We start from the raw sequence: 15,352 nt of genomic DNA, 5'->3' as shown, positions 1-15,352 counted from the left end.
GCCTTTGCTGAAAAAAATGAATATAAATATCTACGTGCTTCGGACTGAGTTTGAACCTTGCCTACTGGCTTCCCCAGATTGAGGTTCGGACAAAGATATAATAACCTTTAATTCTGAAGGGATGCCCGAAACTTATAAAATGAATTAAACACTGATTAATTCGTCATTCTGTTCATTTTGATGTAACTTTCTGTTTTTAGTACAACAAAACATCGCCACTGAACTATATATTCTTTTAAATCATTGCAATCACGATTCGCAAGCAATTTTGATTACAAAAAAAACATGGCGTCCGCCTCAGTACTGTCGGAATACAAAGCTCCAATATCTGCTCATTTTAGTCCTTATGATTTTAATGGAGGGTAATTTTTTTAAAAAAATCTTTGTATGTGGTCTATAGACTAGATCTGTGTGAATTGTAATTGTAGATATAGAATAATATAGATCTAGAAATCTTGATTAATCATTAAAGTTTAGAATTAGGCAATTAGTATTATTAGGGAACTGCGAACTCCAATCAATCATGTCCAATGCCGATGCCGATGGTTTTGTCATTTTGTCCCAGTTTTGACAAGTCAAAGACAATGTTTTGTCGGTTTTGACAAATTTTTTTTATATATAATATATTAATAATAAATAATAATAATTTAATTACAGATAATGAATATATTATTATTTTCTTTTAATTTGCAATAATAACTTAGACTTAGTTATTGATGTTTTTGAGTTTTTCTGACTTAATTTTCCTGCGCATCCAAAACAGTCACACTTCAGACATTCACCGGGTTTCTATGTGACGTCACACTAGCCTACTAATTTAATCTATTGACTTATTGTATAACGGGAGACCATACAGCAAAGTTAACATTCTCGTAAAAGAAATATATATCTTTGTCTATGCAGTTAGAATCAGTTAGATTAACTTAGATCTAGGATCTTGTAAGCAAAGAAAAAATGCATAATAAAATAAAAGTAGATTTACATGCTTGACTAACCACGGCAGTGTGTATTTTCTCGCATGACCACTCAACACACAACAAACACTATCACTTGGTTGTCTTGTCATGACCGACTACACGTAGTTTAGACTAGCCTTACACTGACCAGTTTTTCTGAATCAGTCAGACACACTATCTATTTACTTCTTGGGAAAGGAAGAGGCTTAGATGAAAATGTTACTTTTTTTCTTGTGTTGCTTATCCTAATGCCTTTAGATCTACCTATACATGTATACATGACTGTACCATAGCTCTGGATTACTCTGGAATAGGCCGTCACTAAGCCCAAAAGCCTGTAAGAATGAAGCGATAAGATTGGTAACTGGTTAAATCTAGTTTCCTTTTCAGTATCGTTGATGGAAGTGACGTATGCCTAACCTTAAAACAAAATCTCAAAGAACCCCATTTTTTTGGAGATGTCAAGAATTTACTGTCTAATTTATTAAATATAAATGTTTCTAAGCATTTAAATAAAAAATGGTAAAATGTTTACTATTACAACTTTTTACGCAGAATTCAAATATATCTCAATAAATCAAATTTGATAAACCATCGGCGTTTCCCTTTAATTATTAGTAATAATATTAGATTATAATTTTATTACTAAAATTACTAGTAGTATAAGATATTAGTCTCTATCTCTAGTCTACTCTAGGTCTAGATATTGTCTTTTGTCTTTGTTAACTTTTCAGTTTCAGTCTTTTTCAAATTTCAGTCTTTTGTCACTTTTAAGTAACTTCAGTTTCAGTTTAACTTTTAATAAGATTGAACGATCATAAAGACAGATTAGATTTTAGTTTAGATCATTACATTGTCATTAGAATAGATCTTAGAATTAGAATTAATTATATCTTTTCAATTCTATGTGGTCTAGTAGACTTATATTCTGAACACCCCATCAAATTTTCCTTCTCTGAATGTGTCACTTTTTTTTATTGTAATTCATTAGTTTTTATGTTTGGAACAAAATTCAACGTTTTGGGACTGTGCATGCCATCCAATTTTAGATATAAGTTCCTATATTTTTGTTCTGTTTTTCCTAAGCAGATGGCAGTTTTTTTAGATTTTCTGTAATCATGTATATAAAGCTATTGATTTAACCTCCACCGGCAACTCACACTCATATAAGGGATGAGGGCTATATTATGAGCCTGTTTGATTTTAGGTTGATGAGCATATCAAAATAAGCTTCCACTCATCTATACTATAGAAAACATTCCAATCACATTTATACTGTTAGCTGTTAAAGAAAATAAAATCTAATAGAGGGTATTCAGCGAATAATAATGAGTTTAACTCATTCTTCTTCCTGAACATGGCAAAATCGTAAAATAAAAAAAAAAATTAGAAATATTATTGGGATTAATAAATCTATTATATTTGTTCAATGAATAAACATGTTCTAGATCGAGATATCTAGAATATATAATTAATGATTGAAAGAAAAAAGTGCAGGCTGCTAATTTGTAGCCAGAGACCATGCCTACTGAAGGTGATTACTCCAGATGAGCTAGCGGCGAGGAGAGTGAGGTATATATATTCACTGATTGATTAAATAAGGTCACTTGATATAATTCTATCATCTAGGACGTCTATTTATAGAGGTCTAGATTTAGATCTTGATCTACTAGTCTGACTCTAAATATAAATGTAATAATAAATGGCTCTAAATCAACACAGATAAAAGTAAACTCAGGTGTACCTCAAGGAGCAGTCTTAGGTCCACTACTATTTTTAATTTGTACATATATGATTTACCAAATTGCATTACTTCAGGAACAAAAGTCAGATTATATGCAGGCGATTGCATAATAAATAGAACAATAAAAACATCACAAGACAGATATTTTACAAAGAGAATTAGATGAATTACAGAAATGGGAATCAAATTGGAGCATGTCTTTCCACCCAGAAAAATGTCAGTTATTAAGAGTAACAAAAAACTAAAACAAATTAATTCCACTTATCTTATGGCAAACCAGTAACACAGACTAAAAACGCAAAATACCTAGGTGTTATAATAAATGAAAAACTGTCATGGAATCCACATATTGATGAAACTATAAAAAAATCCAACAAAGCATTAGGGTTTATTAAAAGAAATTTATATAAATCAAATAAGAACATAAAACTAAAATGTCATTTAACATTGGTTAGGCCAATAATAGAATATGCATCCTCCGTTTGGGACCCCTCAACACAAGAAAACATTAATAAACTGGAACAGACACAAAATAGAGCAGTGAGATTCATAACAAACGAATATTCACATTTGACTAGAGTAACACCTTTAGTGAAATCACTAAATTTAGAAAGCCTTCAGGACAGAAGATTCAAAAGTAGGGTAGCAATTATACATAAAATACAAAAACAAAATTATAAAAAATACTCTGAAAGACACACAGATAAAGGCACATTCCTCGTCCCATATGCTAGGACAAATTTATACAAATACTCCTTCTTCCCTAGTGCTATTAGAGCATGGAATGGGTTGCCTGAGCTAGCCAGGAAAACCAGTGACTTGGCAGAATTTAAGTCATTGGTTAATATGCATGACTAAATGCATTACGCGTAGGACGTAGTCATCTTCTTTTTTGAAGTAACGTCTGTATTATATAAGATATAGAAACTAGAGACCAGACTATGAGAGCGTCGGTCACTGAGACAGTTCTGAGTGCTGTCTATCTATGACTATGGAGTGTGGTCTGTACCAGTGTTTTCCAAACTGTGTTCTGCAGAACCTTTTAGTGTTCCATGAGGCTAATAGGTGTTCCACAAACTACTGGACCAATTAACTAGTAGGCCACCACATATAATTATCTCTAGAAGTAAATATAGGAAAAAATATTTTTTATATTAGTTATTCTTGGTAACAAAATAAATTCTACAACAACATCTCTCTGAGCTTTGAACTGATTTAGATTATGATTCTCATTTGAAACAAACCTATAATAAAAGATCGACCATTAAATGATTTCTGGTTATGTTTTTCTAAAGAGCACCACATGATTATATTATATTATGTTTTTTTAATTACTTCAATTTCATAACAACCTATTTGTGAAAAGCAAGATTTTCATATTATTTATTATGTTGCAACTTGTTGTAAAATTATAGAGACAGGCTTGGTGCCACACCAGATATCTGCTTTATATCAATTAAATGAATATACACATATATTTAAAATAAATTTTTATATAATATAAAAGCTAGGAAAAAATGCTGCTATCATATGATAATATGGCTTTATTTTTATTTTATTTAAAATTTAGCCAATTAGAAAAAAATCCAATATCTAAAAAAAAAGGCTTTATTGAAGTGTTCCACTAAATACTCAGAATGTGGGAAGTGTTCCGTCTAGGAAAAAGTTTGGGAAACACTGTTTATACAATCTATAGTTAACTTCCTAATAAGTATACTAGTAAAATATTAATCTAGATCTAGTACTCCATGTACTGTAGACACTAAGTCAGTGCCAAGTGTAGACTGTAGTAGTGGTCTTGCTATTCAAGCTCTAGTTTATTTATGTTAATGAAATAGATCTATTATCTTTATATTCAATTGCCAGATAAGTCTTATAGTGATTTAATACAACTTTACACTTATTCTATATTATTTCTTATTTCACAATTTACAGGACTGTTTTAGCCATTGCTGGGAATGACTTTGCACTAATTGCAACTGATACTAGGTTAAGTCAGGGCTTTGCAATTCATTCAAGAGAATGTCCTAAAACCTTTACATTGTAAGTATGGTATAAATATTCTATATTATATGTATGTATCTTTTTGCATTTTGTTTCAACTTTTTATATAGGTTCTGTAAAGCGAGAGATGTTTATTTTAAATGAAAAAAAAATGTTTTGGAATATGTGTTTACTGGAGCATAGTTTATGCGAAAGAAGAATTACTAGCTTGTGCTTTGTGGATGACATTGATGGTCTGGCAGGGACAGGGGAGAGCTTTATGACTTGATGATGCACAAACACAAGACTTCTGCAGCATATGGTATGCAAACAAATGCCAAAGAACAATAATGTCCAATAACCAATAGGGCTTTCAAATGGACATCAGTATCAGAGAGGAAAAGCTGGCAAGTGTTGGAAGTGTTTAAATACCTGAGAGCTATTGTTTCAGATGAAGGAACCAAACATGAACTACTGGCCAGTTGCACAGTCCACAGCACACTTGCAAAGCTCAAAGCAATCTGAAAAGATAAAGGCATAGCTTTGGTACTCAACTCAGACTGATGTGCTCCTTGGTCATGGTGACATTCTTGTATACTTTCGAATCTTAGACACTAATTGCAGAGTTGGAAAGGAGGATCCTAGCAATGGAACTGAGATGCTATAGAAGAATTCTATGTATCACCTACAAAAAGACAGCAGCATCACAAATGATAGATTCAAAACAGGATCACAATGGTAATTTGGGCCTCATGATGACCTGCTGAACATTTAAAAAAAAAAAAAAACGCAAACTAGGGCTTGCAAAGACCTTTCTTCAGAGAACAGTACCAGGAAAAAGAAGAGGCAGACAGAGAAAGCGTTGGGAAGACAACATTAAAGAATGAATGGGCCTGTCATTGAAAGAGATTCTAGAGAGGAATGGAGAAAGATGGTTGACAGATGATATGTAGTTCCCCAATGGTTCAGTGCACTGTGAGACAAGTGAAGGTTTATTGAGATTTTTAATTTAGACAATTTCTGTTTTAAAAGATTGTCTTTAATGTTGAGTAATTAGTTAATTTCTGTATTTGAGTCTAACCAAAATATTCTGAAATGTTTCAGAAAATCTTGCTTAAAAGCATCTCTAACAGATAATTGTTTTTTTCAATTAATAGAACAAACAATACAATTTTGGGATGTTGTGGTTTCCATGGAGATGTTTTGACACTGACTAAAACACTAGCAGCAAGACTGCAGGTAAATATTATCATCCAATTCCTTTCATATAAACAGAATTATATTTTGATAAAATAAAATAAAAATGTTTAAAAAAGTATGTAACATTGTTACATGCACTCATAGCTTGAATGTGGAATGGTGCGAATGCGTGTTGAAAGGGCTAGAGAGAAAGAGAACCAAAATGGAGGAATATAAACAAAATATTTTTTACAGTGTTAATTAAGATTAAATTATTTATAAGCTATGATTTTGTCGTTTTGGTGTTAGTGTATCACTAAAGAGTCTCATTACATAATTAAACGTAACAAGTGGCGCCTAACGTAAAGGTATTATCCACATATTCTTCTGTACATAGTTGATCTCCTGTCAACAGACAGTAGGGATTTTAAAACCTAGATCTAGTGACAGGATATTATTTGGCTATTGATAATAGACAATGGAGGACAAGGCTGAGCTAGCAGCATTGATGGAAGAGGGGCGTGTAAAGAACTTAGTTAGTTCTTACTTTAGATAAATGGCTCGATGTACTAAGGGTATGATTCTTTGAGGGGCCTAATTTAATGTCCCAACTGTAGATCTTTACAAGCGTATAAGTATTATAAAGTACCGTACACTCAACAAAGGAGTATATAATTAATATTTATTTACAGCAAACAATAGGTTACACATATAATATGGAATACATAATCATCAATAGTAAGAGTATCTAAAGGTGCCCAATTTAAATACTACAGGGTGCAACATAGTATTACCCCAAATATTCAGTACACACAATGCAGAAATAATATCTCCTTAATCTAGGCAACACCCCTGACAACAATCACCAACACCCTACTCAGACCAGGTCAGTTCTCCAACTGACTAGAATGACCACAGGAAACCTTATTATCCCCCCTTGAAAATCCCGTGCTAAAACAGTTCACCTTCACAACTAATAAAATAAACAAACACACACACAATCTCACATCTTACACACCCCCACTCTTGACAGGAAGGTTGTTGGATCTTGAAAGATCGGAGCTAAGAAAATACGTTCAACAAAGGTTGATGGAGAGGGAGAGATTAGCTATGGAAAGAGAAAAAGAAAAGGAGAGATTAGCCATGGAGGAAAAAAGAGAAAAAGAATTGATTGCCATTGAAAGGGAAAAGAAAAACGAATTCGTTGCTATTGAAAGAGATAGATTGGCGTTGGAAAAGTGACAGTGGAGAAAAAGTTAAAACAGACCAAGAAAAAGAGAGTGATAAAAGAAAGAGTGACACTACAGGAAATAAACTGGCAAAATATAAAGCTTTGAAATTCAACGAAGACAAGATGGACATTGACATTTTTTTGACCAAGATGGACATTGACATTTTTTTGACAAAGTTCGAAATCGAAATGAAAGAACTGGAGTACCTTGAAGACAAATGGACATTCTTATTGTCTAGATCATTTACAGCGGAGGTCCCTTCAAAAATATGTATGAACCAGGGTAATTACAATCTTGTGAAAGAGCAATTGCCTTGAACTTTCGGGAAAACAGAGGCTTTCTATCGCCAACAGTTTGTTAATTGTGAATTAGAACCAGAGGATGACCCGCAGACATTCTTGGACAGAATGAGCAGCCATTTCGATAACTGGATAGAAACTGCTGAGGTAGAAAAGACCTTTGACAGTCTTAGACATTTCTCATGTTGGACAAAATAATTTACGAGTGTCAGGAGGAATTAAAAATATTTCTGTTAGAGAGGAAACCGAAATCCATAGAAGACATAGTAAGACTGATAAGGACTTATAAAGCAGCACATCCCGAGAAGAAATTATCTAGAGGCAGTGATATAGAAGAAATAGTTGCCTTTAACTGAACATGTGAGACACAGAATAACTCTCACAGAACAAAGGAGACACAGAATAGGCATAATAGACGTGGTACATATGAACGACAATATGATAATTGCAACGGAAGATATCAAGGAAACAGGAAAGGACTTGGAGAAAGGTGGAATAGAACAAGGTTTATCATTGTCATCTGATACTGCAACATTGGAGGTTTTTCAGACATTCGTAGGGAACAAGACAGCCTAGGCCATTAGGGACACAGGGAGCACTATTATTGGAGTGAATAAGAAATTAGTGGAAGACTATGAATATACAGGCGAATGTAGAAAGTGTGTTATGTTTAATGGGAAGATTTTACAATTACCGATTGCTAAAGTTAACATTGACCCACAATAGTGGAAGCTTGTGTTGTAGATCAGGGTGAGATAGATTTAATTATTGGGAACATTCATGGGGGGGAAAAAGTGTTCAGAGATGGAGATAGAGAATTGGAAGAAACATTATGAGATAAAGTCTAATCAATGTAGAAATGGGGATGTGGAAGAAGACATAAGATCCCAGCAATCAGATGACATGGGTAGCAGAGATCATGAGAAGAAAGAATTAACAGATAAGGTAGAAAGAAATGCAATTGGAAGGGGTCAAAATCAAAATAAAGTAAGACAATCAGTGGTATGGGGAAAGCGATTTCAACCCACATACATACGTATAAATCCATACATCTTATGCTTTAATTGTGGGAGAAGGGGACATACTATGAGACAGTGTCTACAGTTAAGGAATTAAGGTACAATAGTGGAGAGGCATCTATGAGAAAAGAGAGGGATATTAGCAGGCTAGAAAACAGTATAGCTAGACCATTCGGTAGTGGGATCACAATGGGACATCATTGCAAAGGAGGGAAACGGAAAGGATGGCATGTAAATAATGTTAGAATTATATAGAGATATGATTAGGAAAGGTGGTGATGATGGATACTAATTTTTGTTCTAATCTACACTGACCAAATATATTTTTAATGAATTGGATATCATTGTTGCATATAAGTATATGTTAAGGCTGCTACATTATAGAAGCTTTGTAAAGGCTATATAGGAAATGTAAAGAGTATAAGTAGTAGAAAGTAGATACGTAGATTTTGTACAATGTATTTTATTTTGTTTTGATTTTGTTTGATTATAATTATTCTATTAAAATTACATTTGCAAGAAAATTATCAAAATGATGTGGTAGAAATACCTAAACGAAATGTCAAGACTGGAATCTTTATGATGATACTAAGAAGTAAATAGGCATTGGGTTTAAATCTATGGTAGTATGAGTGTGGTAAGTTAATTATATGCAGGGTCCTGCATAGCGTGAATGTGGAATGGTGCGAATGCATGTTGAAAGGGTTAGAGAGAAAGAGAACCAAAATGGAGGAATATATACAAAATAGTGTTTACAGTGTTAATTAAGATTAAATTATTTATAAACTATGATTTTGTCGTTTTAGTGTTAGTGTATCGGTAAAGAGTCTCATTACATAATTAGACATTACAAACATGAATGCACTTTAATTATGTAAAACAATAACGATTGGCACATTTAAAGTGGAATGAAATGCTTAAAAATTGTAGATTAAATTTTGCAGTCATTTTAAAATGTTGAAGCTTTGATGATGAATTTATGCAAATAGAACTTAAGAAGAAACTTAGAAATAATATTTTAATCCATAAAATCTGTTTAAAAAATAATATTTTTTTTTTTTTTTAGATATTGACAATGATGTGTCTATGTCACTGACAGTGACAGTGAATGAGTGATGTGTAAAATACAATTCTTAAAATGATTGTGCTTAGTATTGGAAGTGATATATTTGTATAATGCATGTTTCAGATATTTGAAAAAGATCACAACAAACCCATGCCAACTGCTTCAATAGCTGCCATGCTCTCCACTATACTGTACTACAGAAGATTTTTTCCATACTACACCCACAATGTGGTGGCTGGCTTGGATGAAGAGGGTATTTTTTTTTTCTTTGTGTTGATCTAATTGTTTTTTTATAGAATTTCTGGATATATGTACTTCTAAATAGCTCTAACTTGCCCTGGGTAAGTATAGTAAATAAATAACGGATGCAGAATGATAGATACACATTCTCTGTACAAGTTTACTTTTTACACTTTCTTTCCATAATTATTTTCCAAATTCTGACGGAATTATTCATTTGGCCTAATTTTTTAAAATCTGCTAATTAAAGTAGTATTATATAGCATTTTTCTCTTATCTTTAAATTTGTATTACTTGTCTTTTATTAGCTAAAATGGAGGATCAGGATATTGGAATTAATATTTAGCAATCATTTCTAAGGTACTTAAAATTCTTGGAACAGATTTTTAATTTTTGTTTAATGGTGGGTGTATCTTGAATATTGTATCAGTTGAATACTTTATTTGTTAGGAAAAGGCTGCGTCTACAGTTTTGATCCTGTTGGTTGTTATGAAAAAGAGTCATTTAGAGCAAAAGGGTCAGCCTCAGCCATGTTGCAACCACTGCTGGATAACCAGGTTTGTTTTTTTCATATACTGATTAAAATGGTTTAACACACACTCCTTCTGTGATAGAATACTGTATTTACAGTGAACTCCTAATTCAGTTCAATGAATAAATGGATGGATGATACAAATTAACCAGGTAACAGGTTTGTTTTTAAACTTTTGTATTAGAAAAGTTCTTCATATCTTGTTCAGAACTAGAATATATACATCTTGTAGTTAAAGCCAGGTGTGTATGCTTAACTAAAACTGGATATAATAGCTCTTCTTTTTTTCTTTTCCTAAACTTTTTTTTTATATGAAAGTGCTGATGCAATGCCACCCTTAAAAATACATGTATAATTTGGAGCATATATTTTGGAAAGTAGACATATTGTTATATTTCTTTTTTTTTGTACAATTTTAATTAAGGTTTCTAGGTTGCACTATTCAGGTATAGTTAGCATAATAAAAACAACCTTGGACTAGTTACTTTAATGTTTGTTAATTTTTTTTTTTTAAATTTTTTTTAGATTGGAGGTAAGAACCAGAACGGGTACACTGCTCAGTCTCTCACATCCACACAGTGTGTTGCTTTAGTCAAGGATGTCTTCACATCTGCTGCAGAGAGAGACATCTACACTGGAGACAACATAATTATATCTGTGGTCAACAAAGATGGCATCAAATCAGAGAAGTTCCCGTTGCGACGAGACTAGTACATTTGTTAGCACAGGCTTTTGTCATACATTATGTATTGTATTCTTAAACATTGCGTTTCAAAGATTAAACACTTCAAACATTTTCCACAGCTTACTTTATGTGAGTGTTACAAAATTTTTTGAAATTATGTTTCATATATTTAAAAAAAGTCTTTGGCATAAAAAAAAAGTTCAAACAATAGGCTTATAATGTTTTTTTTTATCAGGAGTAGAATATTTGACGCTATTTTCATTTAATAAATTCATTAATTTATCAATTGCTATTCTTTTATTTTGGTTGACTCCTGAAGCTTAAACAGCACAAAGCAGATGTAGTTAAGTCTTGAGTACTTCTCTTCTAAATGAATTTGATTACTATGCTGATGAACCCCACATCTATCTGAAGCTCAAGGTTTAAGAGGGCAATAGTATCCCTTCACCTCTTCATCTGTCAGTAGAAGCAGTTTTGCCTCTCATTGGATGGGTATTAGGTGATATAGGATTATTTTATATAAAATGAAAAATGTCTAGCGATTTCCTAGAAAATTAACAGTTGATGTATTAACTACTAGCTTGTTGGCCACATGGGTAAAACCCTAGTTTGACTGTTATAAATCTAGGTCTAGATCCTACATGGGTTTCGAAAGGACTATTGCATTTGGGAATTTTCGAATGTAAGGGTTTATTGATTCAGGGTTTATTGATTCAAGAGTTTCATAAACAATGTTCAGGAATTGTTACAATTTATGAGCAGCCAATGTTTTATTGTGAAAATGCAACTAGATGCTCAAAAAATTCATGATTTCATACAAAACATATTGATCAGGGTAATCAGAGTTAATATTAATAATAAAATTTGAAAAGCACTATTAACAAACAAAATGTAGGCTCAATTCGCTGTGAAAACATTACAGTGAGAGTTAAAATGACAAACTAATCTAAACAAGTTTTACACATCGGGTATAATGTTCTTCTTGAAAGTTTTTGAGGGAGAAACATGGCACCACTAACGAGACAATTGAGTGCAGGAGTCTGAGGGACATGTGGAGCGATCAGTTTGCTAAGGTACAAGGGCATTTCTTTATTATAGATACACTGATGACAAAGTATGGCCACTTTGTAGTCGATTCTCGCTTTCACATAAAGATAAGTAGTTTGTAAAATTTTGTGTTCACCAATCAATTATTTTTAGAATTAATTTAGAATAAAATGAGACAGTGGGAAGTCACCCTCAAAATGTTGAGCATAGCCAATAATTAATCAATACATAGAAATTGTGTTACAAAAATAATAGGAGCATATCTTTTAATTTTTATCAGTTTTTAGAGAGCTTTTATCAACTCACTTTGTATGGTAAAAGGTTTTTACACATTTCTCCCACACATAATCTTGGATTAAGCTAAAAACTGTGCACAATTTTTTTCTTTTACCTGACAACACAAGAATAAATTAAAAAATTAACCAAGTAGTTAATTAACTATTGGTAATTAGTTTTTTTGTTTAGTATCTTGAACAAGGGAAAGAAACTGTACTTGACAGATGTGGTGGTATAAGTTGAATTAGTCCCCTTGAGGACACAGCCCTTAGTGAACATTTTTTTTATGCATTAAAAAAAAAAACTATCATGTAAACATTCACCAAGATACCCCTTCTTCCCTCCCCCTTTCACAACTGATCTAGACAAGTGATAGTATCATAGCACATTGAGAAAGCTTAAAGCTAAACAAAAACAATTGGTAAAAATATTTCTATTGCACAGATTTATAAGTCTAGGTCAATCATACATATAATTACAAGACATATGCATCGAAATAGTTTTTATTAGGATGTGCAATGAAATAGTTTAAATTGTTGAATATGCAGAATTTAGCATTAATATAAAATATGCATTACAACAGATATGCAAATAGTGAATATATTGCAAAAAAAAATGCTACACCAGCGTAATCCAATGAATTTTATAGGAGCCCAAGGAAGAAATTGAAATTAAATGCTATAATTGTCTGTAACAAATATCTTTAAAAAAAGGATTTTACTCTCATCAATATCAAGACAATTCTTAACATTTAAATATTATTTTCAATGCTAATTTTCTACTTTATTAATACTGACAGACTAGGAATTCCACCACTCTGAAATTGCTTATTTATTATTGTTTTTTTTTTTAAATTCTGTTATGAAATGTAAAGGCTCACATGAAAATTACTTATCCAGTAATCTTCAAGTGCTATTAGTAATCACTGAGACATAAAATGGGCTATTGTGTTATGTCATAGGAATAACAGACATGTTCATAATTTATACATTAAATATAAAAAAAATTTCTTCAGTTCTATTTTTTTAAAAACTATATAAGCAAAAGTTAAACAAAAAAATATGCAACTTTTTTTTATGGCAATGCACTATACTGTATCTGCCTTTAAGATGAGTTTTTAGACTAGGTTTTTATACAGATTGAATTGGATTGACTCAATATAGAACAATTTTTTTAAATTTTAATTCAAACCAAAAATAATGAAAACAAATTATTTCTTTTTCCCTTTTTTCTTCGTTCCTTTCTTTTTTCCACCTGTTTTCTTTTTTCCTTTGCCTGTTTTCCCTTTAGTCTTAGTTTTTTCGCTTGTAGATTTTGGTCTTTCTGGCAATGCATGTTTAGGAATTTCTGGAACTTCAGAAACTTGTTCATTCAAAGGCAGATGTCCTTGTTTGACATTCCTTAAGACAACTCTAGTATCTGAATCATAACGACACAGATCCAATGGTGCTAATTTGTTGCAGTTTCTTTCATCTAATGAGGCTCCAGCCAGAACTAGGTGTTTTACAACATCTGTGTGGTGATCTGATAATAAAGAAGGAAAAAGTTCATTTTCCTTGTAAAGTACTGAGATACTTAAAGAGGAATAATAGACTATGATTTCTTTGTGTAATCTCCCTTGTTCAGTGTGTTAATGTGTTTCTCAAGTTTGTTTTACTGTGTTGTGTCGCCTTGTATTATTCACCTTCTTAGGTTAATGAAATGGAGTCTTATTTGAAACCTCTGTTTTTGTGATTTAAATTGTTGTGATGTAAATTAGTGTAATATGACACCCAATAGGGATGGCTGTCTGGTCATGAGGTATGCGCTCTGGACGATCTCTAATGTCCCAGATTTGAACTCTGCAAGTCATCCCCTGATTTCCTTCAAGCTATGATGGCGACGATGTAATAATCTTCCATTCTGAAGGAAAAACAAACATTTAATGTTAAATAAAAGTCTTACTTCTTGCTGCAAGATGAAGGGGTGTAGCCGAATATCCTATTTTCTGATTAACACAATCAGCATTTGATTCCAAAAGCAGCTTAACAACCTCTGCATGTCCACCTGTAATCATTTGACAAAAATAAATGAGATGGGGCCTTAATTGACATGCTAAAGTAAAGAAATGAAAACTATGTGTTTTTTTACTTTTAAGAGAAGTAGTAGTAGTATATATTTTATTTTGTAGTGAAACTTACCCTTGCTTGCAAAGCTCAGGGCAGTTCTACCATACACATCAGTAGCAGTTACATTAATCTTCTTTCTTAATAATTTTCTTACTGTAGAAATATCTCCACTTCCAGCAGCTGATACTATCCTCTGTTCAAAATGACAATTTTGTTCAGAAAGTGTCATCTTTAGTTAGATCTATAATTCTATTTGAATCATCCAATGAATCGAACAGGAAGTTTAATCTGATTCGATAGTCTTGTCTGAGCACAATTAATAAATAGATCTAGTAGAGCTGTATTAACATTAGACATGATAAAAAGCAATGATTAGTAATTTATGGTTATTTTTCCATTATATTATTATTATTTATATATACTCTACTATAGTCTACTATAATAATTATAGTATTTTACTATTTATAGACCTAGATTTTAGTGTACACGTATAATTATTATTATTATTATTATTATTTATTATACAGAAAAAAATAAATAGCTGCCTGGCGATGGAAATAAATAAAATTTCACAAGATTGTAAATTAATTATTCAATATATGGGAAGTGATTTTAAAATATAATCTACAAATCATAAAATAAAATCATTTAGATCTAGCTAGTACTAATCAGGAAGGAATAGTAGGATTCCGAAAAAGAAAGTAAAATGATTTAAAAAACAAAAACATGATCCAACTTTTAAGACAGCATATTGCTAAGCAACAGTCTGAAATTAATTAGATCTAGATTTTAGACCTATTAAATGTTTAAATCGAAATACGATTGCTCTTTAAATAATTGCTTTGTTTTATATTTACAAATCTTCAATTGTATGTGATTTAAAAATTAGAACTTGAATATGTAACAATAATTCATTGAGAATGAAAACACGATTTTGTTTTGTATAAAGATGATGGTAATTTTAAATGTATAATATATAGACTTGG

At 31.7% G+C, this 15,352-nt stretch overlaps 2 protein-coding genes across 9 annotated transcripts; one reads left to right on the top strand and one right to left on the bottom strand.

Moving 5' to 3' along the window:
- The first annotated feature begins 208 nt into the window (after positions 1–208).
- LOC106056483 (proteasome subunit beta type-1-like) lies at positions 209–11,058 on the top strand. The gene is made up of 6 exons (XM_056040630.1): positions 209–362; positions 4,636–4,743; positions 5,841–5,922; positions 9,602–9,731; positions 10,169–10,275; positions 10,776–11,058. Exons 1-6 carry the CDS (start codon positions 286–288, stop codon positions 10,959–10,961), a joined length of 690 nt encoding a protein of 229 aa, XP_055896605.1. The 5' UTR covers positions 209–285; the 3' UTR covers positions 10,962–11,058.
- Positions 9,602–15,247, bottom strand: LOC106056481 (ankyrin repeat domain-containing protein 54-like). Of its 8 annotated transcripts, none has more exons than XM_056040633.1 (4): positions 15,162–15,247; positions 14,439–14,704; positions 14,203–14,304; positions 9,602–13,782 (listed from the first exon to the last, which is right to left on the bottom strand). In XM_056040633.1, the coding sequence occupies exons 2-4, from the start codon at positions 14,593–14,595 to the stop codon at positions 13,469–13,471; spliced, it is 573 nt and encodes a 190-aa protein (XP_055896608.1). In that variant the 5' UTR covers positions 14,596–14,704; positions 15,162–15,247; the 3' UTR covers positions 9,602–13,468. The 8 variants fall into 8 exon arrangements, with proteins under 8 accessions (XP_055896608.1, XP_055896610.1, XP_055896612.1 ...); XM_056040635.1 differs by having other exon boundaries at positions 15,103–15,227; XM_056040637.1 differs by lacking the exon at positions 15,162–15,247 and adding an exon at positions 15,036–15,099 and having other exon boundaries at positions 14,439–14,706.
- Positions 15,248–15,352: the final 105 nt, after the last annotated feature.

This window comes from Biomphalaria glabrata, chromosome 9 (assembly GCF_947242115.1).
Source record: "Biomphalaria glabrata chromosome 9, xgBioGlab47.1, whole genome shotgun sequence".
NCBI lineage: Eukaryota > Metazoa > Mollusca > Gastropoda > Planorbidae > Biomphalaria > Biomphalaria glabrata.
The sequence above is the reverse complement of the archived record's forward strand: the minus strand, read 5'-3'. Positions and strand labels throughout refer to the sequence as shown.